We start from the raw sequence: 22,949 nt of genomic DNA on the forward strand, positions 1-22,949 counted from the left end.
GGCAGCCCGCCCCTTCGCGCCCAGAAATGGAATTGGAGTTGAATTGGAGTGGTGGCTGTCCCTTCCCCATCGCTCACACTTGGCTCCGCTCTCCGCTCGTTACCTGCCAGGCCCCTGCGGAGTCTGAGTTTGCTGCCCTGCGGCTAGCCACACGCGGCCATGCCCTTGGTGTTCCTTAAAACATTCCTCGTAACAGTATGGGAATTGGAAATTAGGTTAAAAGGAAACTGGGCCGGGGCGCCTGGGTGGCGCAGTCGGTTAAGCGTCCGACTTCAGCCAGGTCACGATCTCGCGGTCCGGGAGTTCGAGCCCCGCGTCGGGCTCTGGGCTGATGGCTCAGAGCCTGGAGCCTGTTTCCGATTCTGTGTCTCCCTCTCTCTCTGCCCCTCCCCCGTTCATGCTCTGTCTCTCTCTGTCCCAAAAATAAATAAACGTTGAAAAAAAAAAAAAAAAAAAAGGAAACTGGGCCAGAATTGGCTTTCCCGGTAAGCCCCGTGGCCCAAGGTTTACAGGTGGGTCCCTCGGGACAGATCTGCCACCCCTCGTCAGTTTTGGTCACGGCTCTGTCATGGTCTCCGGCAAACCTAGTTCAGAGGGGCAGCGGCACGATGGAGAGGGAAGTGGATGGAGGGGAAGTGGGAGTTCCCTGGGCGTATTCCTGGGACACAGCTGCCCGCCCTGGGGCACAGCCGCCTCACTATACAGTGGGTTTTGTAGTCCTGGGACTTAGGAAGGAGTGCCCTCCTGGAGTCCTCTGGCCATTGCTATACTGTCCGCAAAGTTGCAGGGTTCGCTAAAATTAAAGTTAGTTCACCCATCAGGATTCACTCATTAAAAATCTGAGGCTTCCACAGCTAGATGTTGGTCTAGGCCCCGGAGACACAGACAGGAATCATGCCTGGTCATTCCATTCCCCCCAAGGGCTCATCTAGCCGGAGAAAGAAATCAAAGCAACACTTAAGTCCAGCCCGATGGGCTCTGGCAGGGAGCGGGCAGGGGCCTTAAACCTCATAGGAAGGATTCCTGGCGAGTGAAGGCAAGCCAGGCACCGGCGAGTCTGCAGGAGGACGGAGGCACAGGGAAGCACGTGGCACTGTGGCCGGGGGTGTGCACGGAAGGTGAGGCTGGGAAGATGACTTGAGCCTGACTGCAGGGCCGGCCTGCCTGCCTAACGAGCTTGGGTGTTGGCCTGTGGCTAGCAGAGCGCAGTTTAAGATTTCTGAGGAGGGGCGCCTGGGTGGCGCAGTCGGTTGAGCGTCCGACTTCAGCCAGGTCACGATCTCGCGTTCCGGGAGTTCGAGCCCCGCGTCGGGCTCTGGGCTGATGGCTCAGAGCCTGGAGCCTGTTTCCGATTCTGTGTCTCCCTCTCTCTCTGCCCCTCCCCCGTTCATGCTCTGTCTCTCTCTGTCCCAAAAATAAATAAACCTTGAAAAAAAAAATTAAAAAAAAAAAAAAAAAAAGATTTCTGAGGAAAGGAGCAAGGACTTATTTTTTTATTTTTATTTCTTTTGAGAGAGAGTGAAGGAGGGGCAGAGAGAGAGAGAGGGAGGGAGAGAATCTCAAGCAGGCTCCACACTGTCAGTAGGGAGCCTGATGCGGGGCTCGATCTCACAAACTGAGATCACAACCTGAGCCGGAACCAAGAGTCGGCCACCCAGGCGCTCAAGAGAGCTACGTTTTTTAATATGTTACCAGCTTTAAAAAAAAAAAAAACTAAAAATGTTACCAGCTTTATTGAGATATAATTCACATACCACACACTTGACTGATGTAAGCCGTCCAAATCAGCGTCCGATATATTCACAAAAGTGTGCAACCCTCCCCACAATTAAACTTAGAACGTTTTCGTTGTCTCAGAAAGAAACCCCGTGCCCATTAGCAATCACACCCCATGCCCCCTTCTCTCCAGTCCCTCCAGTCCTGGGCAACCACTCATCTTTCTGACTAGAACGATACGGCGTGTGGCCTTTGGTGACCGGCTTCTTCCGCTTAGCGTGTTCTCAGGGGTCATCCACACCGTGGCGGGAGTCAGCACTCCTTTCCCTCTTGGCTGGTGCTGTCCCGTTGTGCAGATACACCCCGGTTTGTTTATCCATTCCTCAGTCGATGGACTTTTGGGTCCTTCCCATTCGTCCCGGTGCACATTTGTGTCCCGGTTTGTGTGTGGACAGTTTCCGGTCCTCTAGGGTAGATAACCTAGCAGTAGAATGTCTGGGTCCTACGGTAACTCTGTGTTTACCTCTTAAGGAAGTTCTGGACTGTTTGCCGTGGCGGCTGCACCGTTTTACGCTCTGGGAGCAACGCTTGAGGCTTGAGGTTTCTCCGTGCCCTCGCCAACATTTGTGGTTATCAGTGCTTTTTGGTTATACCCATTCAAGTGGGCGTGAAGTGGTACCTCTGTGGTTTTGATTTGCATTTCTCTGATGCCAGAGCTACATTTGCAGAGAACCCTTTGGCCACAGCATAAAGAAGGGGTGGGTGGAGGAAGCAGCCAGAAAGGAGGAGACCGAGCACATTGCACTGATGCAGATGACGTGACGTGGCTCCAGCCGTGGCTCTGCCACATGGAGCAGAGGACAAAGATGCAGGAGTTGTGAAGCTGACATTGACAGCTTAAGTGAGGAAGTGGATGCGAGGGAGAAGTGTGGTTTCTGCGTGGGCCGGATGCGAAGGGAGGTGTCTTACCAAGAATAAGAACTCCAGGCAGAGGAAGGTGCCCACAGGACACTTGGGGGGGGGGGGGTACGGTCTGCATCACCCCGAGTAACCAGGACTGGCTTTCAGGTACTGATGCCACTCATGCGGAGCACATCGAGACCATCAAAGCCCGGATGTACGTCGGGCTCACCCCGGACAAGCGGTTTCTGCCCGGGCATCTAGGCATGGGGCTTGTGGAAGGTAAGGAGGAGGAGCTTGCGGGGGTATTGGCGGAGCCGCGTAACTAAAGTCCCCGAAGGTGTCGCCCGGGGCCACGTAGAACACCGCTCTTGCCCCTGCAGGCTATGACTCCATGGGCTATGAGATGTCCAAGCCCAACCTCCGGGCTGAGCTGGAAGCTGATCTGAAGCTGATCTGTGAGGGGAAGAAGGACAAGTTGGTGGTCCTGAGGCAGCAAGTCCAGAAATACAAACAGGTTTTCACTGAAGCAGTGGCCAAAGCAAAGAAGTGAGTCCGGATCCTACTTGTGTGCGCACGCGGTCACTTAGCTCTGCCTCCTGGGCCGTAACCTCTCCCTGAGCAGCGGGAGCGGGTAGGGGTGATTCAGCAGAAACCGGGCGGCGCGCCTCCTCGCGCCTCGTGAAGTGTGTGCCGCGGGTGGTTAGATGTCCTCCGGCCAGTTCATCACAGCCGGCGGTGTGCCTGGCAGGGCCGTCCCCATGCAGCTCCTTCCCCTTCGGGCTTTCCTCCCGAGGGTTCCCCTTCCCCTAGAGCTTCGTCAGCATACAAACGGTAAACGGAAAGATCTGGTCCGGTCATGCCAGGCTACTGGCGCCAGATAGAGATGCCATTCTCTTGATTTTAATTGTCCTGAGTTAACAGGCAGCACAGCCGTGGGGCAGGAAACCTAGTGCTGGTGTAGGACACGTTTGCTCTGTGGAGTATTTTTTGGAGGTGGCCACGCAGCAAGCGGCACGTGTGCATGTTGTTGGACGCAAACCTGTTTTCTACCCCGTGCCAGTTTGGCAAAGAAGCGGATGAGCCAGGGCACCCGGCGGGCTCTGTCGGTAGACCATGTGACTCTTGATCTCAGGGTTGAGTTCGAGCCCTGTGTTAGGTGTAGAGATTACTTAAAAATAAAATCTTAAAAAAAGAGAAATGGATGAGCTAGTTTATTTATTTTTCATGTTTATTCTTGACAGAGAAAGAGAGAGGGCATGCGTGGGGGAGGGGCAGAGAGAGAGGGAGACACAGAATCCGAAGCAGTCTCCGGGCTCCGAGCTGTCAGCACAGAGCCCGACACGGGGCTTGAACTCAAGGACCGCGAGATGATGACCTGAGCTGAAGTCAGACGCTCAACCAACTCAGCCACCCAGGGGCCCCAGGATGAGCTCATTTAAGTGTAAATCCAGACAGACAGACACTTCTGGAGTGCATGCTAGGACCCTGTGCAGTTTTGTTTGGTGCGGGGCTGGTGACAAGGCAAAAGTACCTGCCTATAGCTGGATCACTCCCGGGAGCTGCCAGGAGCCAGAGAGGAGCCAGGGCCGCTTGGCCAACACAGCTCCGTCTGCCTCCGTTCTCCGCATCAGGCCTGCGGCGAGCAGCCCGCCAGTTCCCCTCGTCACACTCATGCTGTGCACGCGTAAGAATATCGTAAATGTTTTGCTCTTCCTTCAGATTGGACGAGGCCTTATCCCAGTACTTTGGGGAAGGGGCAGAGGTGGCCCAGCAAGAAGCCATCTACCCAGCCATGCCAGAGCCCATCAAGAAGTGCCCGCAGTGCAACAAGGACATGGTCCTCAAGACCAAGAAGAGTGGCGGGTCAGTGCCAGACTTGTCCCCGCCGGTGCTCACCCAGCACTTGCTGGGTTGTCCATACAGCCCCCTGCAGGGCCCTGTCGTTTCACTTCTGTGTCTGTCTTTGTTTGTTTGTGTACTTATTTATTTATTTATTATTTTTTTTTTTTAATGTTTATTTTTGAGAGAGAGAGAGAGACCGAGTACTAGTGAGGGAGGGGCAGAGAGAGATGGAGATACAGAATCCAAAGCAGGCTCCAGGCTCTGAGCTGTCAGCACAGAGCCCGACACGGGGCTCGAACCCACAGGCCGCGAGATCATGACCCAAGCCGGAAGTCGGCCGCTTAACCGACTGAGGCACCCAGGCGCCCCTCTGTGTCATTATTTAAAGGCAGGCCTGCTGCTGCCGGCCCCTGCACTAGGTATTGGAGGTAGAAGGCTAGCTGACAGGGACCCGGCCTTGGAGTCGTGACATGACCTGGGATCCAGAGGAGGTGGGGGATGACGGCAGATTTGCGTCCCTTGTGGATCAGATGCCGCCCACTCACCGTGTGGAGGATGGTGGAGAAGCATGAGCTGAGGACCCCGTTGGGTCTGAGTTCAAATCTCACTTCTGCCACACACAAGTTTTGTGCCCCAGAGCAGGTTACTTAACTACTAAGCGCCAATTTTCCATAAACCTGGGGCGGTGGGGTCTACTCTGGGAAGGGTGAGGGTTTGGCGTCATGGGTCAGAAGTCTAGTAGCGCAGGGCCTGACGTGTTAGAGATACTCAGCGGCACTGCTTTTCTTCTTCCGGTTTTGGCGCTGATTTGGACCTGGACGTGCCACATGCCTTCTCACTCTTAGTGCAGGTAGGCAGTTTGTTGCGAGGCTCCCCAAGCTGGCCCCTGGCCACTGGCAGGTGTTCACAGCAGGAGTGGGGAATGGAGATGGTGGCTGTCATTTATCACGTGCCATCCCTGTGGGGGGCACGATGCACGGTCCTCGACCTACATTCTGGACTCCATAACCACACAGCAGGGTGGTGTTTTTACCTCAGTTTCGTACGGAGTGGAGGCTGAGGCTTCGTGGGCTGAAGCGACTTGTCTGCAGCAGGCAGCCCTGGGAAGCAGGAAAGGCAGAATTTGATCCCAGGTCTTCGCGGCCCTTCATTCCTTCGCTGCTTTTGGGCTGCAGCCGTGTGCCACCTCTGTGCTGCCACCAGACCAGGTGGCATCCCCGACTACTGACCCGTCACTGGCCTGGGCGAAGAGAAGGCCAGGCCGGCTCTCAGAAACCAGAGGTTAATGGGCCCAACTTGGCAGTGGGCAGCAGGTGCACACATACGAGCCGGTGCTGGTACAGGCTTCGCCCGGTGCGGACTGCCACATGCGAGGGCTTAGTAAGTGCTGTGCTGTGAACTCTGAAGTTCTCCGAGTGCTTGAGTCACCGGGGGCAGGCAGGGGGGTCTGGGGATTGTCTTGTGGAATTTACCACTCCAGGACTTATCTGATAGTTGCCGATTCTCAGTGGATTAGCTGTTTGAATAATTGGGGTTTGGGGTTTGGTTAGTTTTCCCCTGGTCTGGTCGTACCCAGGCATGGTCAAAGGACATCGTAAACTGTGTTCACGTTGGCTAGTCCAGCCCTAAAGTTTCGTGGCTGGAAGCTGTAGGGAATTGTTGGCCAAGGGGCACCTGGCTGGCTCAGTCGGAAGAGCACACAACTCTTGATCTCCGGGTCGCGGGTTTGAACCTGACATTGGGTGTAGAGATTATTTAAATAGATAAAAACCTCAGAATGATGTGGTGCAGGTGTCCTGAGTAAAAGCTCTTTCATCAGACAGATAGAGTTCTATTCCCAGCTCTCTTACTCACCGCATGTGCATCCTTGGGCAGGTTTCCAGACTGTTCCCCACCTCAGTTTGCCCCACTGTAAACTGAGAGTGTCAACGGTTTCCATCAGAATTGTCGTGTGGAGAAGTTGGGGAAGGTCTGAGAGCACACAGCCCGGAACCTGAGCAGAGCCTGAGCAGAACCTTGCTATGGCCCGGGTTGGTCAGTGGGTGGTTTTTTGGTTTTGTTTTATTTATTCGTTTTGAGAGAGAGACCGCGGGCATGTGTGCAAGAGCATGGGGGAGGGGGAGAGAGAATCCCAAGCAGGCCCTGTACTGACAGTGCAGAGCTCAACTCGGGGCTCGACCCCCCCAAACTGTGAGATCAAGACCTGAGCTGAAACCAAGTCGGAAGCTTAACTGACGGAGCTCCCCAGGCACCCTGGTTTGGTGCTTCTAAAGAAAGCAGAGTCAGCAATACGTATTTCTTTTTTTCAGGAAGGTGGGAGATAAATGCAGGCTAGTTTTTCTCATCAGTACCAGCGACTGTGTATCCATTTACGTGTCCTTCAGAAAAATCAAAATCTCCCTTAATCAACTGAGGAAAAGTCTCCCTGCCAGATGGGTGACAGTCTAGGAATGTTTATTTCCTGCATGCAGTCTGGTGGCTCCTGCCTGACCCTGCTCCCTCTGCCCTCCAGGTTCTACCTCAGCTGCACCGGTTTCCCAGAATGCCGATCGGCCATGTGGTTCCCTGACTCTGTGCTGGAGGCCAGCAGGGATGGGACTGTGTGTCCGGTTTGTCAGCCGCACCCTGTTTACAGGTGAGCTGGCCCCTGAGTCGGCTGCAGGAAGAGCACAGGTGGGAGGGAATCTCCCGGGACTTTCATTCCTAGACCGCTGCGTGGCCGGGGGCGATCGGTGCTCTCAGCAGCAGCTGGGTTGGCAGTCCTAAATCGGTCTGTGTCCCTTCCCTTTCCAGCTAGATTGCTGCCAAGTAGGGCATGGGGAAGAGAATATTCGTGGGTCGGCCGTGGCTTCCAGGCTCCTCCCAAAGGCCCAGAGCCCTCGTGTAGAACCGGTCCTCAGACCTTTTGGCCATAGGACCCCTTACACTGGTAAAAATCATTGAGGAGCCCAAAGAGCTTTGTTGTGAGTTAAGCTCATCAATAAGCTTATCAATTTAGATTAACTTATCTAATTAATTAACTTATCTAATTAACTTAGGTTAAGCTTATCGATAAGCTTATCAATTTAGATTAACCACCTAAATTAAAGTGGAGGCATTTAAAGACATATGTATTAATTTTACAATGCATACATTGCATACTGACATAAATGGCATGTTTTTACTTACTTCCAAAGCAGACCAAACCAAACAAAACAAAACAATGCATTGTTTTCCATTTCTCTAAGTCTAATGTCTGGCTTTAGATAGGAGACTGTTGGACTCCGGCCTCTGCTCTCAGGCAGTGTGCTGGGCCCGTGGCATGGGCTGTGGCCTTTGGCAGAGTCGCATGCCTACAGCAGGGAAGAATGACCGCTGTAACTTCCTAGCCTTGTAACAAAATACCTTGAAAGGGCCGGGAGCCTCCAGGAGCCTGAGAGCCGCTGGTGTTACAGGAAGTGAACCTTTCAGAGACTTCTGTATTTTGGTGATTAATTGGGATCTTAGATTTCCCCTGTCTCCCCCTCTGCCCTCGTGACAGCTGGACGGGCTAGCGGTTGGCAGGTGGCTGGCGTGGGCTCCTGGGGCACCGAGGGGAGGCCCAGGGTGGGCGCAGCCCTTTTCGGACCAGAAGACTTACAGCTGGTGGTTCATGCTTTCACTCACCTTCTGGCCTCACTAGGTTGAAGTTCAAGTTTAAACGTGGCAGCCTTCCCCCGACCATGCCTCTGGAGTTTGTGGGCTGCGTCGGAGGATGTGATGAGACCCTGATGGAGCTCCTGGACCTAAGACTCTCACGGGGCGCCCCCAGAGCCAGCCAGCCAGCCAGCCAGCCCTCTAACCACCTGCAGGCTAGCCAGTCCCTGAACAGAATCGACAGCGCCCCCCGGGCCCTGCCACCACCCGCCGCCACTGGTGAAAGTGACTCTGTGACCTGCAACTGTGGCCAGGAGGCCGTGCTGCTCACCGTCCGGAAAGAGGGTCCCAACCAGGGCCGGCAATTTTATAAGTGCAACGGTGGCGGCTGCAACTTCTTCCTGTGGGCCGACAGCAGCCCCCCGGATGCAGGGGGGGCCCCCCCCTCGGCACCAAGACCCTCAGGTGGCTCGGCAGGACGCCCGCCTGGCCCGGGGCATCGCCGGGGTGGGTTTGGCAGACCTGGCGATGACAGCGGAGGGGGCACGTCGTGCCTGTGCAGCCAGCCCACCGTCACCCGGACGGTGCAGAAGGACGGGCCCAACAAGGGGCGCCAGTTCCACACATGCGCCAAGCCAAGAGAGCAGCAGTGCGGCTTCTTCCAGTGGGCGGACGAGAATGTGGCCCCAGGTGAGACGGGACGTGTAGCCGGGCCGGGGCTCTGCTGCGGTTCGCGTGGCGTCCACCTCCTAGAGCAAGGGCGGCCCCTGAAGGGAGGGCAGGGCAGCGGTGGGGCCCGCAGGTGCGCACGGTCTTCATGCCAAATTCAAGGCCGGCTGCAGCCCACAGAGCTGCCCACTGCGCACCTGGCACTATGCTAGACATGCTGTCTGTCCGTCTTCCGCCCCCGTCAGCTCAGCACGTGCTCACAGTTGTACAAACGGGGCAGTTGAGTCCCAGCGAACCGCCTCCGCTGGGGGTCGCACTGCAGCACAGCCTGAGGTCGGCCGGACCGCTCGGCTCTGTGCTCCTCTAGCCTCGGTAGGCTCGCAAGGTCCTTGTCTTCAGCTGCGGAGCCTGGCCCTGGGGATGTCTAGGAACCTGCCCAGAGTTACATGGTTTGGGTCCGGTAACTGGGTCTGGTGAGAACCACCACCCAGACGTTGGGGCAAGGCAGATCACGCGCCCGGAGGCACTTGGAAGCGGTCCCTGCCCACCCCAGTGCGCGGCAGAAGCTTAGTCGGTACCTGAGAATAGCCGAAAGGCCTGTTGTCGGACAGAGCTGGTCCCAAAGCCTAGCTATAGAACCTTGAACGAAGGGCCCCGGCCTCACCGCCTCAGTTTCCTCGGTGAGCTGGGCATTTGCCTACCTTCCTTAGGGTTCCTGTCTCAGAAGAGTTGAGTTAAGTCTCAGACGGTGATTCTAGCACACATTGCCAGCTCTGCCTGTACAGGAAGAACCCAGAAGGCTGGGGAAGGCGCAGGGCTGGCTACCAGTGCCCAAGGGGGCTGGAGGCAGCCGCTGCCACGACAGACTCGGTTTGCAGTGTGTGAGAGGTGGTCCAGGAAGTGGTGTCTGACGTCCAGGCCCGCTGATCAGTTGTCCCGGGTGACACAGGGCGGTCCAAACTAAGAGGCCCATTTGAGGGCTGGAGGAATCCAGAACTCCCGTTTCCTGGCACGGACGGTGGGGAGCAGGTTGTTGGTCACAGGCCTGCTGGGTTTTGCTGCTTCTCCATGTGGCCTCAGGCCAGTTGGCAGGATGTTGCTTCTGTAAAGAAGGCCTGTGTGAAGTGACAGTAGTGCCCTCCTTATCAGGATAGTGATGGTGGGCCAAGGCCTTCAAGGACACAGACAGGGTCCTTTAGGGAGTGGTGTCGGGGCAACGGAAGCGGGGGACACACCGTGTGTGGCGAGGAGGGAAGGGAGACTGGCCTGTGCACGGACATGACCATACAAAGACCGGAGGGACGCCCCCCGCCCAGTGCTGGGACCTGTATTTCTGGCCACTTCTGTGTGTCTGTTCCAAAGTCAGCCTTCCCCTGACTCTTCCCACAGGGAGTCTCGGAGTCCAGACCTGGCCAAGAGGCAGGGGCAGAATCCAGGGGCCAGAGGCCAGAAGCAAAAGAGCCCGGGCCACTTCCTCAGACACGGGCTCCACGGCCAAGAAGCCCCGGAAATGCAGCGTTTGCCACCAGCCTGGACACACCCGTCCCTTCTGTCCTCAGAACACATGAGGCAGGGGAGGGGAGAGAGGGCCACGTCCTCACACCTGCTCCTTCCGTCTCAGGAATAAGCTGTTTTCACCGGGACCGGGCTGCCCTTCGCTGCCCTGGAGGCTTTGCGGAAAGTGGCGGCTTTTGGAGTCTCACCGCCTGTCGTGCTCGGGAGTCCGGATCTGGACTGCTGTCTCGAGAAGTCCCGTCTCTGGTGGACGGTGGCTCCCCGCCTGGGCTTCTTGCTGCTGGCGCCGCAAAGCATTTACCAGCGGGGTGGGTGCATCCCGCGCTGTGGCTCCAGGCAGCCTGGAAGGGGCTTCGCCCACAGACATTCTGAGAAGGGGATGGGAGCGGCTCTGGTTCTAGAATTGTGTCCGTGGGAGCGGCTCCCACAGCTCGCGTGCCTTAATAAAGAATTCCGTCCCTCTCTTCTGGTGGGTGTGGTGCAGTGTCCGGTGAACGGTGGCGGGAACGCCAGCCACAGACGCCAGCCAGTGCTCGGGGGGACCTCTCTCCTGTCTCTGGCCCCCTGCGCCTCTCTTCCCGGCCCCTGCCCGTCCTCCCTGTCCACACGGCAGGCAGCAAGCCCAAGCGCTCTCAGCCCCACAAGCAGCTTGCCCCGCAGAGCAGAGACACGGTACGAGATTCCGGATGCTTCCACGCTTCGCAGAGGTGGCCGTGTCCCTGGTCTGTCTTTACAAAACCCTCTGAATGATGCATAACCGTGTGGTTTCTTTCACTGGTTAGAAGAGAAGCAGAAACGGGGTGTGAGTTGCCCGGAGTTGCAATGCTAGTAGGTGACGAAGTGAACTCCCCTTGGGTTTTGGACTCCTGGCCCTGTACCGTTTGGTTTGACTGACAGCTCCATTCCCTGCCTGGATGGCAGCGGGCAGCGTTTTTGTAAGAGCAGCGGGTGGCCCAGAGTTGCTCGTGGAGCGTCCGGGCGGCGGGGTGGGTCACGGCCCTGCTGTTGTGTTTTATTCCCTTCCCCCCAGCCCTCAGCAACACCAGTCTACTTTCCGTCTTGATGGTTTTCCCTGTCCTGAACATTTCTTATACACGGAATCACAGAGCATGCGACTTTCTGTGGCTTCTTCCGACTTAGCGCGTCGTCCTCCAGGTCATCCACAAGCGCGTGTCAGTACTCGTGACCAAGTGATATTCGGTCATGTGGATGAACCACACTATGTCCCTCCGGGCAGAAGTTGACGGACATTCGATCCGTTTCCACATTTTGGCTCTCGTCAATGGCGTTCCTATACGCTCAGGTACAAGATTTGAACATCGTGGGGAGCCTGGGTGGCTCTGTTGGTTAAGCATCCAACTCTGGATGTCAGGTCAGGTCCTGATCTCGGGGTCATGAGTTTGAGCCCCACTTTAGGCTCCGCTCCGCGCATGAAGCCTACCTAAAAAAAAAAAAAAAAAAAAAAAAGACGCGACCCCCTGTTCTCAATTCTTTGGTGTGCCCACCTGGGACTGGACCTGCCGGCTCTCCGGGTAATTCTGTGCAACCGCCAAGCGGTTTTCCACAGCAGCTGCCCCATTTTACGTTCCCGCCAACAGCGCACAAGGGAGTTCTCCGCATCCTCACCAGCACGTATTTTCCTCCTTTGGATAATTATTTTATTACCCATCCTAATGGGTGTGAAGTGTTCCCGTGGTTTTGACGCGCATTTTCCGAACGGCCGTTGACGTCGCGCATCTTTTCATGGGCTTACTGTGTCCTGTTGTTGTCTTGTCGCGTAAGAGTTCTTTATAGGTTCTAGATTTTACGTGCGTATCTGCGGATTTTAATCTTCCCACAGGTAACTCCCGTGTGTGCCAGGACCAAACGCTACCGGGTTGGACTGTCCCCGGGTCAGACCTGGCTGGGGTGCTGACTCTCCACCAGCCTGCCGTGCCTCCCCGGACTTGTGCCCTAACTGCTGAGCCGGAGAGGCCTCGTCTGTAACAGGGTGATGGTACGCACCTGGGGGCTCTTTGGCGGGAGGTCAGAGCCAGGCCTGACTGGCTGCAGTGAGAACATCACCGACACAACCCGCGGGGGAGTTTTCCAGGTCCCTTGATGGCCTGCTCAGGCTGGCAGCGTTCAGGCAACAAGAAATTGATCTGTCCCCCTCTAATGGTGACTGGAAAGGTTTGGACCCCCGTATGGACCCCCACGTACAGCTTGTGCGGTGCAGGGCCGAGGCGAAGACCACCCCAGCTCGCCGAGTCCTGGTTGCAGCTGAGCACTAGGCCAGGCGGATCGCGAGCCGTGTTAATCGGCTTCCCAGCCTCCCTGCAAGGCAGGCCTGCTGCCCGTCTGATGGTGGCGATCGCGGCCCGGATGGGGACCTGCTTACCCCTAGAAGCTGTCAAGCAGGAGTTGAAGTCGGCTGCCATGCCTGCACCTCGGAGCTCTGGGAGAGTCCACACTGTTCTCCACGCTGCGGGGCAAGCCGCCTGCCGCCCCTCGGAGGAGAGGAAGCCTGGCTGATACCGCGCACACCTCCCCGTCAGCTGGTCTGCCTGCCCCGGGCTCACAGAATCCATCCCTGATGCTTCCTGGTCTTAGAGCAGCTGGAAACTACAGATAAGTCCCCTTCCCCGCCCCCCGCCGCTCCACGCGTGCCGGGCACACTGGGCACCAGCTCCTGGGACAGCGGCAGGAGACGCTGCAGCCCTTTGGGGTGAATCACAGCCCACGCTCCTCCCAGGAACACGTCACCTGCTCAGACCCCGGGATCGCGCGTGGTGTTCGAGTTCCCGGGACTAGAATACAAAGTGGTGCAGGTTCAGCTAGCGCGCCAGGTGGTACCACTCTTCCCCGCCCCCCCCCCCCCCCCCCGGCCATCCCTTCCGGGGTCAGATGTGTGCGCCCCATCCCCGCCTCAGACTGCCGTGTTCATGGTGGGGGAGCGGGGCTCCGGGTTGCGAGGTCACGACTGAAGGAGCTGGAGAGTCTGGCCTTCCCACCGGCCTGAAGGCGCGGCCCGATGGACTGTGCTGTCCCAGGAAGTTGGCAGGAGTGCAGAAAGGACGCAAAACAGCGTCCCGGGAGCCCGTCTTTGGGGTACAATCTGGGCTTCGTCCGCTACAGCCTTAGCGTCCTCAACAAAGCGAGTGCAATCAAATGGTCGTGTTGCTGGGGTTTGCTTGTTTTGTTTTTTTTTTTTAAATAACTTTTTCTGATTACAAAAGAAAAATTGACTTCTGAAAAATGTAAATGCGTGAGACATATGCGATGTGCCAGGTTGAAGGCCTCCGTTTTAGGGTGAACAGGCCGGAGCTGGAGCAGTGGCCTTGGCCTACAGGCTGCTGGGTGGGCAGCTCCAGCCCCCACCCCTGGGCCCCAGCGCCCTTTTGGGCCCCGCCAGCCACATAAATCTGAAGGGGAAGGGCCCTTTGCCACCAAAGCTCGAGAAGTGCCTTCCTCGCGTGCCTCGCAAGCTAGCTCAGAGGCAATTCTCGAGGTAGATTCTGGCTCGTGAAGGAACCAGGTGGCCCCTCAGCTGACACTGAAGAGACAGCTTCTCGGCGCGGTCCAGGTAGGTGTGGAGAGCCACAGACAGCCAGCACGGCTGGTGGGAGCGTGCATCTCCCAAGTCGTGAAGTCTGCTGGAAGGAGGTTGGGAGCCGCCGCGATGGGGCAGAGGCGCGGGCGTGGGCGTGGGCCCCAGGCTTCCGCCTCCTCGACACAGGCACTCGCCCTTCCTGCCCAGCCGGCCGGTGTCAGCTCGGTGCTCTGGGCCAGTTTTCCGGCCTGCTGACCCACGTCCTTCCAGAATGCAGTTTGGCCGGATCCTTCAGGGTCTGAACACTGAATGCTTTGCACTGCCAGGAATGTCCTGTGCCACAGCTTGTGTGCACAGAGGCTTTCTTCAGGGTTTGTTGTTGTTGTTGTTTAATGTGTTTTATTTATTTTTGAGAGAGAGAGAGAGAGAGAGCGAGAGAGCAAGCAGGGGAGGGACAGAGGGAAACACAGAATCCGAAGCAGGCTCCAGGCTCTGAGCTGTCAGCACAGAGCCTGACATGGGGCTCGAACCCACGAACCGTGAGATCATGACCCGAGCTGAAGGACGCTTAACTGACTGAGCCACTCAGGCACCCCAGGGTTTATTTTTTAAGTACAATTATCCCCCCGCTTATGGGTGGGGGATACATCCCAAGACCCCCCCGCAGTGGATGCCTAAAACTGCGGATAGTACCAAACCCTATATACTCTGAGTTTTACTATGCCTTTTCCCAGAATACATGAGAAAGTTGGAGAAAGTCCAATTTATAAATTAGGCACAGTAGGAAATTCACAATAACTTATAATAGAACAACTATAACAATATATTGTAATAAAAGAGATGTGAATGTGGCCTCTCTCTCCCTCTCAAAACACCGTATGGCACTTGTACCCACCCTTCCTGTGAGGATATGAGATGATAAAATGCGTGATGAAGGGAGGTGAATGGCGTGGACCTTGTGACGTAGCGCCAGGCTGCTATTGACACGACGATACATCAGGAGGGTCATCTGCTTCTGGTCCGCAGTCGACCAGGCAGAACTGAAACCGCGGAAAGCGAAACCATGGGTAAGGGGGATCTACCGTCATCGCGAAGATTGGAACAACTGGACAGGTCGGCTCTAGGGAACGAAAGGTAGCCCCACTTCGTAGACTGTTCTGCAGCTAAGCGTTTCCTGAAGAGAAGTGCAGACAAGTGGATTTACAAAAAGGATACGTTTTATGTACAGATTTATTCTGGACTCAGGGTGGAAGGGGTGTCGGTGACATGTTTTAAATTAGTAAGTTTCTATTTGCTGTTTTTTGGGGGGGGGGCTGTTTTTTGTTTTTTATCTGCATCGGCGATTCTCTCTGGGCAGGTAGCATCTCTGCTGTGCCCCAGTCATCAGAGCTCCTGGCTTTGGGTCACATGGTAAAGCTAAGTCAAGGACACAGATTGCCTGCTTTTGCCACTGTGGCCAGAGTCTAAATATTAAGACATTTAGACCCTGGGCTGAGCCCACAAGTGGCTCAGACAGACTTGGAGTGGCCCTTGCGTTAAAGGGGGTGCGTGAAACTGATCAGCAACCGCTCTGGGCTGGCCCAGCACACGAGGTCCTGAAAAGGCTCTTAGCAAAATGATGATTTGTTTCCAGTTCTCTGGCCAGCAGCTGAAAGTCCCAGACACTAACCTTGGGTGAGTGATGTAACCACGAGCACCTCCTTTCTCTCTTTTTTTTTAATTCATCCTGGGTTTTTCTTACTGAAATCGTAGCGGGAGAATTTCTCAGAGCTACCTGAAGCATGGGGCTTCCATGGAGGGCACCACGTGGTGGGGTTTGATCATCTACGAAGAGGGGCTCTGGACTCAGCTGGCTTCCAGACTGCTGCCCCCGGCTGTGCCCAGCCAGCCCTCCATGGGGGTCCTGAGGAGCACGGCTTGGTCAGACACAGGCCTGGCGCCGGGAGCCCCTTGCTGTGTCGGTGGGGAGGCGGCAGGGGCCGACAGTCTGGTTCCTATGTTAGCCAAGCCCCGTGCTAACACCACACCAGCAGTTACTCCGGACACCTGCCTGAGAAGTTGGTATTACGTAATTTACTTTACCAACAGGAATACCAAGGCCCAGCCTGCGTCTGCCTCCAGGCTGCTCCCTTGCCAACACCCGGCTGCCATTACAGCGGCTCAAAGCTCCCTGTGCACCGGTTCCCAAGCCAAGTGACCCGAATGGACCTTGGCTAAGCCAGTCTCCCGCCCTCTGACCCTCACCACCGTCTCTCCGTGGAGCCATCCAGCTGTCTGAAGGCCCGTGGCAGGGCCCTCATGAGCTTCAGAGGCAGCCCACGGTCCCACATCCAGAGGTCCAGGCATCTCGTCCATTCCATGCGCAGGCTCTCAGACAAGAGGGGACATTGATCCTGCTCCTTGTCCTGTACTCCTGGTTCAAAGGGGTGGGTTCGCCTCAGGAAACACACCAAGATGGGAATGAAAAGCAGGACGGGAACAGTGGCGGTGGTGGCCACACCCTGAGCACTCATGGCCCAAAGCACATGGTGGGGAGGTGGGAACCTCACATTTCTCTGAACACTGACGAGCTGGCTGGGGGGCAGCCCTGGCTTGCCACAGAAGACATGGGGGCTTGAGGAGTTTAGGCTCTGGGGGGAAAAAAGAGTCCCTAACTAGTTGGTTCCCATTACTAAAGTGAAACGTCACACCAGGAATCCCGTAGTATCATCCCTCCGTGTAACCTACTTTTCCAGTTCGGTCCTAACACCTCCAGGCTGATGCCGAGACCTGTGGCCAAGCTTCCAGGACTCCAAAGACCGGTGTATAAGGGCCCAGCACAAATCACACAGACGTTTGAATTTTTCCTTTTATTCTCATTCACATTCTTTGAGGCATAGCTTTGCTTCAGCAAGAAGGATACCAAAGACGGGACGGATGCCTGGGAGGTGGGGCGGCCCTCCCTCCCCACCTCTGCCAGGCTTCAGTGAGGACACAGGCGTCAGCGGGGAGCAGTTCAGGTTGGCACTGTGGAGGTCAGGCCCGCTCAGCTGGCCTCCCTGGGAAGGCACGGCCTCCGCTCTCCGGCCAGACCCAGCAGCAGCTAGTCAGACAGCCCTGCCTCTAGGCAAGGTGGGCAGCACAGGGAACCTTGGCTCCCCCAGCAGCGGAAGGGGGCTCTCCCAGGGGCCTCTCTGCCCAAAGAGAAAAATGGCCCGGTTGGAGGGAGAGGGGCCTTCCCCTGAGGTACGAGGTGGGCAGCACGCCAGACTGAGCTCCTGTTCCAGGCTAGAGGGGAGAGCTCGACAAGCCAACTAGACACGCAGGTGACATCGGGAGACGCGGCCTTTAAATCAGCCCCAAAGCTGCAATCCGGGGGTACCAGGTGACTCCGACCCCTGGGGGACAAAACAAACACGTATTTACCATCCAGCACCAGAAGCCTCGAGATGCCTGCAGCTGGCACCCGAGGAAAGCGCTAACTCACCCTCTGGACAGAAAAACGGAGCTGCCTTTATCCCCTGCCTAGGACAGCAGAAGCCGTGTTCTGTCAGTGCGTTCACTGCTGGTGATGACGGACCGAGCCCAAGGTCCTAGGGTCGGCCCGAGGGGCGGGAGAGGCCGGCTGCCCCAGAGGCCCGGGCTTGGGGCTCCCCGGACTGCTGCCCGGGACATGCTAACCCCGCGGACTTAGAGCACCCTCCTCTATTCTGGCTAAAGCAAGAGAAAAAGTGCTCTCCAAATTCCTGGAGGGGAGGCGCACACAGCTCACCAGCATCAGCACGAGTGCCGGCCGCCCTTCCCCACCCATCTAGAGCAGACACTCGGGGGCCTGCAGGCCGCTGTAGAGCGCGAAGCCGATGTCGTCAATCTCCTCCTCACGCAGGCCGCTCAAGAGGTTCACGCCGGGGTTGAAGTGGCAGGGCAGGCTGGCCCGCTCCAGGCTGTCGATGAGCGACTCCAGGGCCTGCAGGAAGCGCTCCCCCAGGGCCGCCTCGGCCCAGTCCACCTCCTCCTCCCCCAGGCGCAGAACCACCTGGGTCAGATGGCAGCGGTCCAGCCGCCCCAGGGCCGGGTGGCCGCGGCAGACCCCGCACAGCAGCCGCAGCAGCCGTCGGCGGGTCCCGGCATCACGCTCGTCCAGGGCCCGCAGCCTGGCGGCCTCTGCAGGGTACAGGTCCTGCAGCCAGAGGTTCCCGGCCAGCCCCTCCAGGGGCCAGGCCAGAAGGAGGCGGTCTTCGGCGTCGGCACCGGTGACCGCCAGGAGCACGGCGACGGTGAGCTCGAGGTGCTCGTGCTGCACGTCGAGCAGCAGCTCCTCCGAGGCCACGCTGGGCCGGATCAGGCACCCGAGGAGGCCGCCGATGGCCGGCCAGTTGACGGAGGAGGCCAGGGCCTTGCGGAGCAGCTCCAGCAGGACCCGGGAAGAGAGGTAGCCGCCCACCAGGAAGCGGTCCCAGGGGCTGCTCCCGCGGGGACGGAACTCAAGCTGAGTCCTGCGCACGGCCCAGCAGCGAGGGTCCCTGGCCACGGTGTCCACGCCGGGCACCAGGCCCCACAGGCCCACCTCCAGCACCAGGGGAACCAGAAGGCGCACGCGGCTGGCGGCCCCCCCCTGGAGCCCGTCATAGAGCGGCCCGCCGGGCACAAGGGCCCCGAAGGGCAGTTCTGGGAATTTGTTCCGCAAGTAGGCCTGCAGCTCAAGGGCGATGTCACCGGCCAGCTGCTTGGCCAGAGCCACGTGGGCCTCTGGGATGGTCACGTGGTCCCGCTCGAACACCAGCAGCTTCTCCTGAAACGTCAGGCACAGCGGTGCTGGGGAGCTCGGCTGAGGCAACGGCTGAGGCTCGGTGTCTGAGGGCCCCTCTGCAGAATGAAGGGGTCAGGGACTGTATCAGAAGACCCCGCGAAGAGCCAAGAGAACTCTACCCAATTACTAGCCGTGTGACATCCTGGGTCTCATCTTCTTCGCCTGTGAAACAGTCACCTGAGAGGGCACTTAAGCTCAAGTCCTCACGCACAGGGAGCACGTGGTGACAAATTCTCACTGCCCCAGATCCCCCGCACCCTAAAACAGCTTCATGCAGAAAGGGAAAACAGGTTACTGGCCTCAGTTTCCCCACCTGGGGCCCCTCGCCGTCGTAACGCTGCTGCCATGCTCTGGTACCACCCTCCCAGTCGCGTCTTGGTGGCCGGAGCCTTGACGCCACCCAGGAGGTTAGCAGGGCAGAGAAATACGCCACCATTAATCATGCAGGGAGACGGCACCCTGGAGGAGCAGGGACTTGCACGGGTCACACAGGGCAGTCAAGGCGGAGTCTGGGTTGCATCTCCCAAATCTGACCACCAGAGGGGGACCTACCCAGGTTTGGGGGGAAGGGGTGCCGCTCACCGGGGGCAGATGGCAAGGGGGCGGGGAGCGATGCTGGCTGGCTGAGGGCAGCAGGTGGGGTCTGGGGCTGCAGGCGTGGCGTGGTCTTGAGTAGGGTCAGTTCCTTCCAGCTCTCCTCCAGGCATGTGGTGTCCCCTTTGGCATCATCCTCGTCTCGAGGGCTGGTGGCCCTGTCGATGAGCTGCAGGCCGAGTGACAAGGATCAGAGCATCTGAAGCCTGGGCAGCCGTGCCAAAGCCGGCGACAAAGCCGAGGTTGCCGGGGTAGAGAAGCAGGTCCCAGCTGTGGGCTGTCCCCACCACCCTCTGGGGCCCTGCTGCAGGGAGGACAGCGGTCCCCAGCTATAAGTGGCTCAGTCTGGCCTTACCCGCTTCACAGCCAAGGTAGCAATTCCCAGCACGGCGGCCCCACCAACGCCCAGCACCAGGCGGGCATTGGCCAGGAGGAAATCCACAGTGCTGCCCAGGACCTCGTCACGCTGCCTCCCCCGTTTCTGGGAGAACTCTGCCATGGTCTGTCTGCCTGTAAAAGAGCAGGGTGCAGGGATAGCTAGATGGGGGCGGCCAGGCTGGCAGTGGGACAGACCCCATCCTGCTGCGGTCGCTGAGAGTAGAGCCCATGAGAGGCGATCCTGGGAACTTCTCAGGAGAAAGGGTTTCTTGGGAGGAGATGGGGAGCTGCCCAAACCCTCCTCCCCCAAACCTGCAAACAGCTCACCCATCCTCTGGACAGGGAAGGTCACATAGGCCTGAAACTTGTAGCAGGTCAGAGAAGGAGGCCCATCTTCTCCATCCCACCCTCAAGGACCCCCTGCATCACCTCAGACCGTGAGGTGGGTCTTATCATCACGACTGCCATCTTAGAGAGAAACAGGCTGCCAGACCACACAGGGAGCGGTGTGGACTCGGACCCACGACTGCAAAGCTTCCTGACTCTTGCCCACCCCCAGCGTCCAATCGGTCTCCAGGGGCCTATGGCCAGGTCCTAGAGGCTGCTTCGTCCTGGTTCTTAACAAGGGCTGGGCAGAGCAGGAGAAAACTGAGGCCTAAAGACACAGCTGGGGTCCCAGGAAGGCTGCTCTGGAGGGCCCCTCAGGCCTTTGAGGGAACCTCAGTGAAGCTCAGGGGGCCTCAGTTACCCCCCCTCCCCAGATCTCAACAGGGTAATAGAGGTATCAAATCAAAGGATGGGAGGAATGAGGTGGCCCAGGACGCCCGGGGAGGGCAGGAGACACTCGTCAACAGGTAGGTGCCAGTCAAGGTTGAAGACCCAGTTGTGGGGACAAGCAAGCAAGGTTTCTCTAAAGACCCCAAACAGAACTGGCTTAGTGCATCTCTGGGCCCCTCAGGTTTAGAATAATAACGGGGGGTGGGGGTGGGGGGCGGTGGCCTCTGTCCTCAGAGGCTGGGAGCCCAAGCAACAGAGAGAGAGAGTCCGAAGCCCCAGCTTTGTTCACCTGTAAAATGGCACAGGCAGTGGTGAGAAAGGATTCACAAGCGAGGAGCCCAGAACTGTAGCATTGGTTAGGGCCGGGCACTTGGGAAGCAGAGGCACAGATCCTTCCCAGACCCTGGCCACCAAGCTCCAGCCTCAGGTTCTTCCAGGGGAAATCCTGCCCTCAGGCCCTGAGAGCTGAGGGGGTGTGTGACCAAAGCACAAGCTCACATACCAGGCAGTACCTGACCAGGCAGAACCGTCTTCTGTGCAGATGCCTGAGCAGATGACCATGGGCCCAGAGCCATCTTGGGCACCAAGGACTTCTGCCCTCCCTGCTCAGCTGTGGGTGCCCACGGCTCAGTTGCCAGGTGACCAGATGCCTAGAGCAGCTAAAGCCTGAATCACTGCGAGACTCAGCCCCAACACCTCCCCCAGTTTGGCCAGACTAAAAATAGGACGAGAGGGCTCTGGGGCCTGGGTTGGTCAAAGGCTAGGGTGATGACCCACCAAGGCCCTGAAGCCATTTTTAGTCTCCTTATCGGTGATCAATATTGTCACCCGTTTCCAGAGGAACCAAGAATCAACTCACAAACTGTAAAGCGCTTTAAATACCTCCTATCTAAAGTGGACTCGGAGCAATCCTTGGCGGGGTCGCACAGGCCCCAGACAGAAGCATTCCAACTCCCCGAAGGGGGAGGGGGCGCAGGTGGTTAAAAATAACCGGACTCTGGGCTTCCGGGCCCCACAGCGCTCTGAGATGCCTCCCGTCTTGCCCTTCCTCCGCCACACCTGCTACCCAGGGCAGGGGCTGAGCGGGCCGCGCAGCAGACCCTAGTGGGCCTGCCAGGGCCCCTTTCACCGGGATGGCACCCAGACCCTGAGAAATGCTGAGCGGTACGCTAGACGTGATGGGGCGGAGTCGACATTCGAACCCCAGCCTGGGGCCCAAAGCCCTTCCCTCGTTCCCGGTCCTTGACCAGGGGCCCCGGCGGAGACCACGCCCCCGACCTGCGTCCGACGCACGCTCCACGCCCGGGACTGGGTGACCGGGGCCGCCCCGTCACACTCCGGCTGTACGTGCGTCGCGGCTTCAGCACAGCGACCGGAGGACACAGCGAGTCTGCTCGGGCCCCTGAGCCCGGACCCGCCTGGGAATGGAACTTGGAGGACCCGGGGACCGAACACCGAGGCCCCGGGGACTGCCGCTGACCTCCAACGCTTGCAGACAAGCAAGCCCTGCCTCCAATCGGAGGGCTCGAGGCCCCGCCCACGTTCGAAAATACTGCGCAGCTTAGCCAATGATACGTAGGCCACGCCCCCTCTCCGGCAATCGCCCTCCCTCTTGGGCGGGACTCTTGGACGCACTCCGGATTTAAAGACGCAGGGCCGAGTTTTACCCACCGCCCCCACTCGAGACCCGGCGGTGTGGTGGTGGTCATTAGAGTTCAGAATGTTCGTTAGAGTTCATTAGAGGCAGTCCCAAAGGCCCGTTGTGAAGGCGTGTGTGCTTGCATGTGAGGCAGCTGTGTGGAGAAAGATATCTGAGCTTACGTTCTTTCCCGGGCCTGCAAACAGGTGTTACCTGGTCCCAAGGCCCGCTTGCCTGACCCTTTAAGTCACCTCTGAGGGCGCCTCGGTGGCTTCGTTATTTTATCTGCTGGTCTGCTGGACACACAGCGTGACTCAGGAGGCTACCCATGCCACCTGTTCCGTGTGACCTTGTGCGGGCCACTTTTCCATTCTGGCCTCAGTTTGCTCTCCTGTAAAATGGGTATTCAAGGCCGCTTCCTCTCCTGCAAAGGATGATTATGCATATGACCTGTGGCTCCCTCGGCATTTATTTATTGGGGACCCACTATGTGCCGGCTGGTGGGGGAGCAAGGAAATAGATAAGGGTGGGTGTTGACTCTAAGTGGAAATAATAATAATGTGCCACTTACTGAGTGCCTGTTGTATGCTCCAAGCTACAGTTTATTTGTTCCTGGAGACAACCTTAGGAAGCATTTCACAGGTGAGGAAACTGAGGCCAGGAGCAGGCCTGGGGTTTTCCTTGAGTCCTAGGTCCCAAGGACCCAGGCGTCATGCTACCATTGGTCGCCATGCAGGGCCCAATGCGGGGATAGAAGCTCCCAGGTCTCTGCGTCCCTGGGGCCTCGGTCTATAATCTCTCCAGAGGTCATGGCCAACACCAGCTGATGCAGCAGCCCAGGGGACAGTGCCTGGACCTGCAGGGCCTGTGACACCCCTCCCCCCACCATAGGTCGCTGGAATTTAGCCTGGGGGTTATGAAGCCTTCGGGAGCACAGGGGGAGCCCGGACTTTTCGAGGCCTCTCGGGTCAGCGGACAGA

The 22,949-nt window shown here is 57.8% G+C and overlaps 2 protein-coding genes and 1 long non-coding RNA gene across 9 annotated transcripts in view; 1 reads left to right on the forward strand and 2 right to left on the reverse strand.

Moving 5' to 3' along the window:
* The window catches only part of TOP3A (DNA topoisomerase III alpha), a 27,185-nt gene extending 16,461 nt beyond the window's left edge, over positions 1-10,724 (forward strand). For all 3 annotated transcript variants that reach the window (XM_045487574.1, XM_045487576.1, XM_045487575.1), the window contains 6 exons: positions 2,785-2,898; positions 3,000-3,165; positions 4,339-4,482; positions 6,974-7,096; positions 8,123-8,766; positions 10,135-10,724. In XM_045487574.1, coding sequence (XP_045343530.1) covers positions 2,785-2,898; positions 3,000-3,165; positions 4,339-4,482; positions 6,974-7,096; positions 8,123-8,766; positions 10,135-10,313 — 1,370 coding nt within the window. In that variant the 3' untranslated portion in view covers positions 10,314-10,724. The remainder of the gene's footprint in view (positions 1-2,784; positions 2,899-2,999; positions 3,166-4,338; positions 4,483-6,973; positions 7,097-8,122; positions 8,767-10,134) is intronic.
* LOC123603112 overlaps positions 10,057-22,949 on the reverse strand; it is a 16,828-nt gene continuing 3,935 nt past the window's right edge. The window contains exon 2 of the long non-coding RNA XR_006714744.1: positions 10,057-10,153. This is a non-coding gene — a long non-coding RNA (uncharacterized LOC123603112). The remainder of the gene's footprint in view (positions 10,154-22,949) is intronic.
* On the reverse strand, positions 16,623-21,857 carry MIEF2 (mitochondrial elongation factor 2). Of its 5 annotated transcripts, XM_045487584.1 has the most exons (6): positions 21,609-21,857; positions 20,620-20,795; positions 19,531-19,685; positions 19,164-19,344; positions 17,544-18,637; positions 16,623-17,169 (listed from the first exon to the last, which is right to left on the reverse strand). In XM_045487584.1, exons 3-5 carry the CDS (start codon positions 19,672-19,674, stop codon positions 17,583-17,585), a joined length of 1,380 nt encoding a protein of 459 aa, XP_045343540.1. In that variant the 5' UTR covers positions 19,675-19,685; positions 20,620-20,795; positions 21,609-21,857; the 3' UTR covers positions 16,623-17,169; positions 17,544-17,582. The 5 variants fall into 5 exon arrangements, 4 of the variants coding, with proteins under 4 accessions (XP_045343540.1, XP_045343538.1, XP_045343541.1 ...); XM_045487582.1 differs by lacking the exon at positions 20,620-20,795; XM_045487585.1 differs by lacking the exon at positions 20,620-20,795 and having other exon boundaries at positions 21,213-21,857.

This window comes from Leopardus geoffroyi, chromosome E1, assembly GCF_018350155.1.
Source record: "Leopardus geoffroyi isolate Oge1 chromosome E1, O.geoffroyi_Oge1_pat1.0, whole genome shotgun sequence".
Lineage (NCBI taxonomy): Eukaryota > Metazoa > Chordata > Mammalia > Carnivora > Felidae > Leopardus > Leopardus geoffroyi.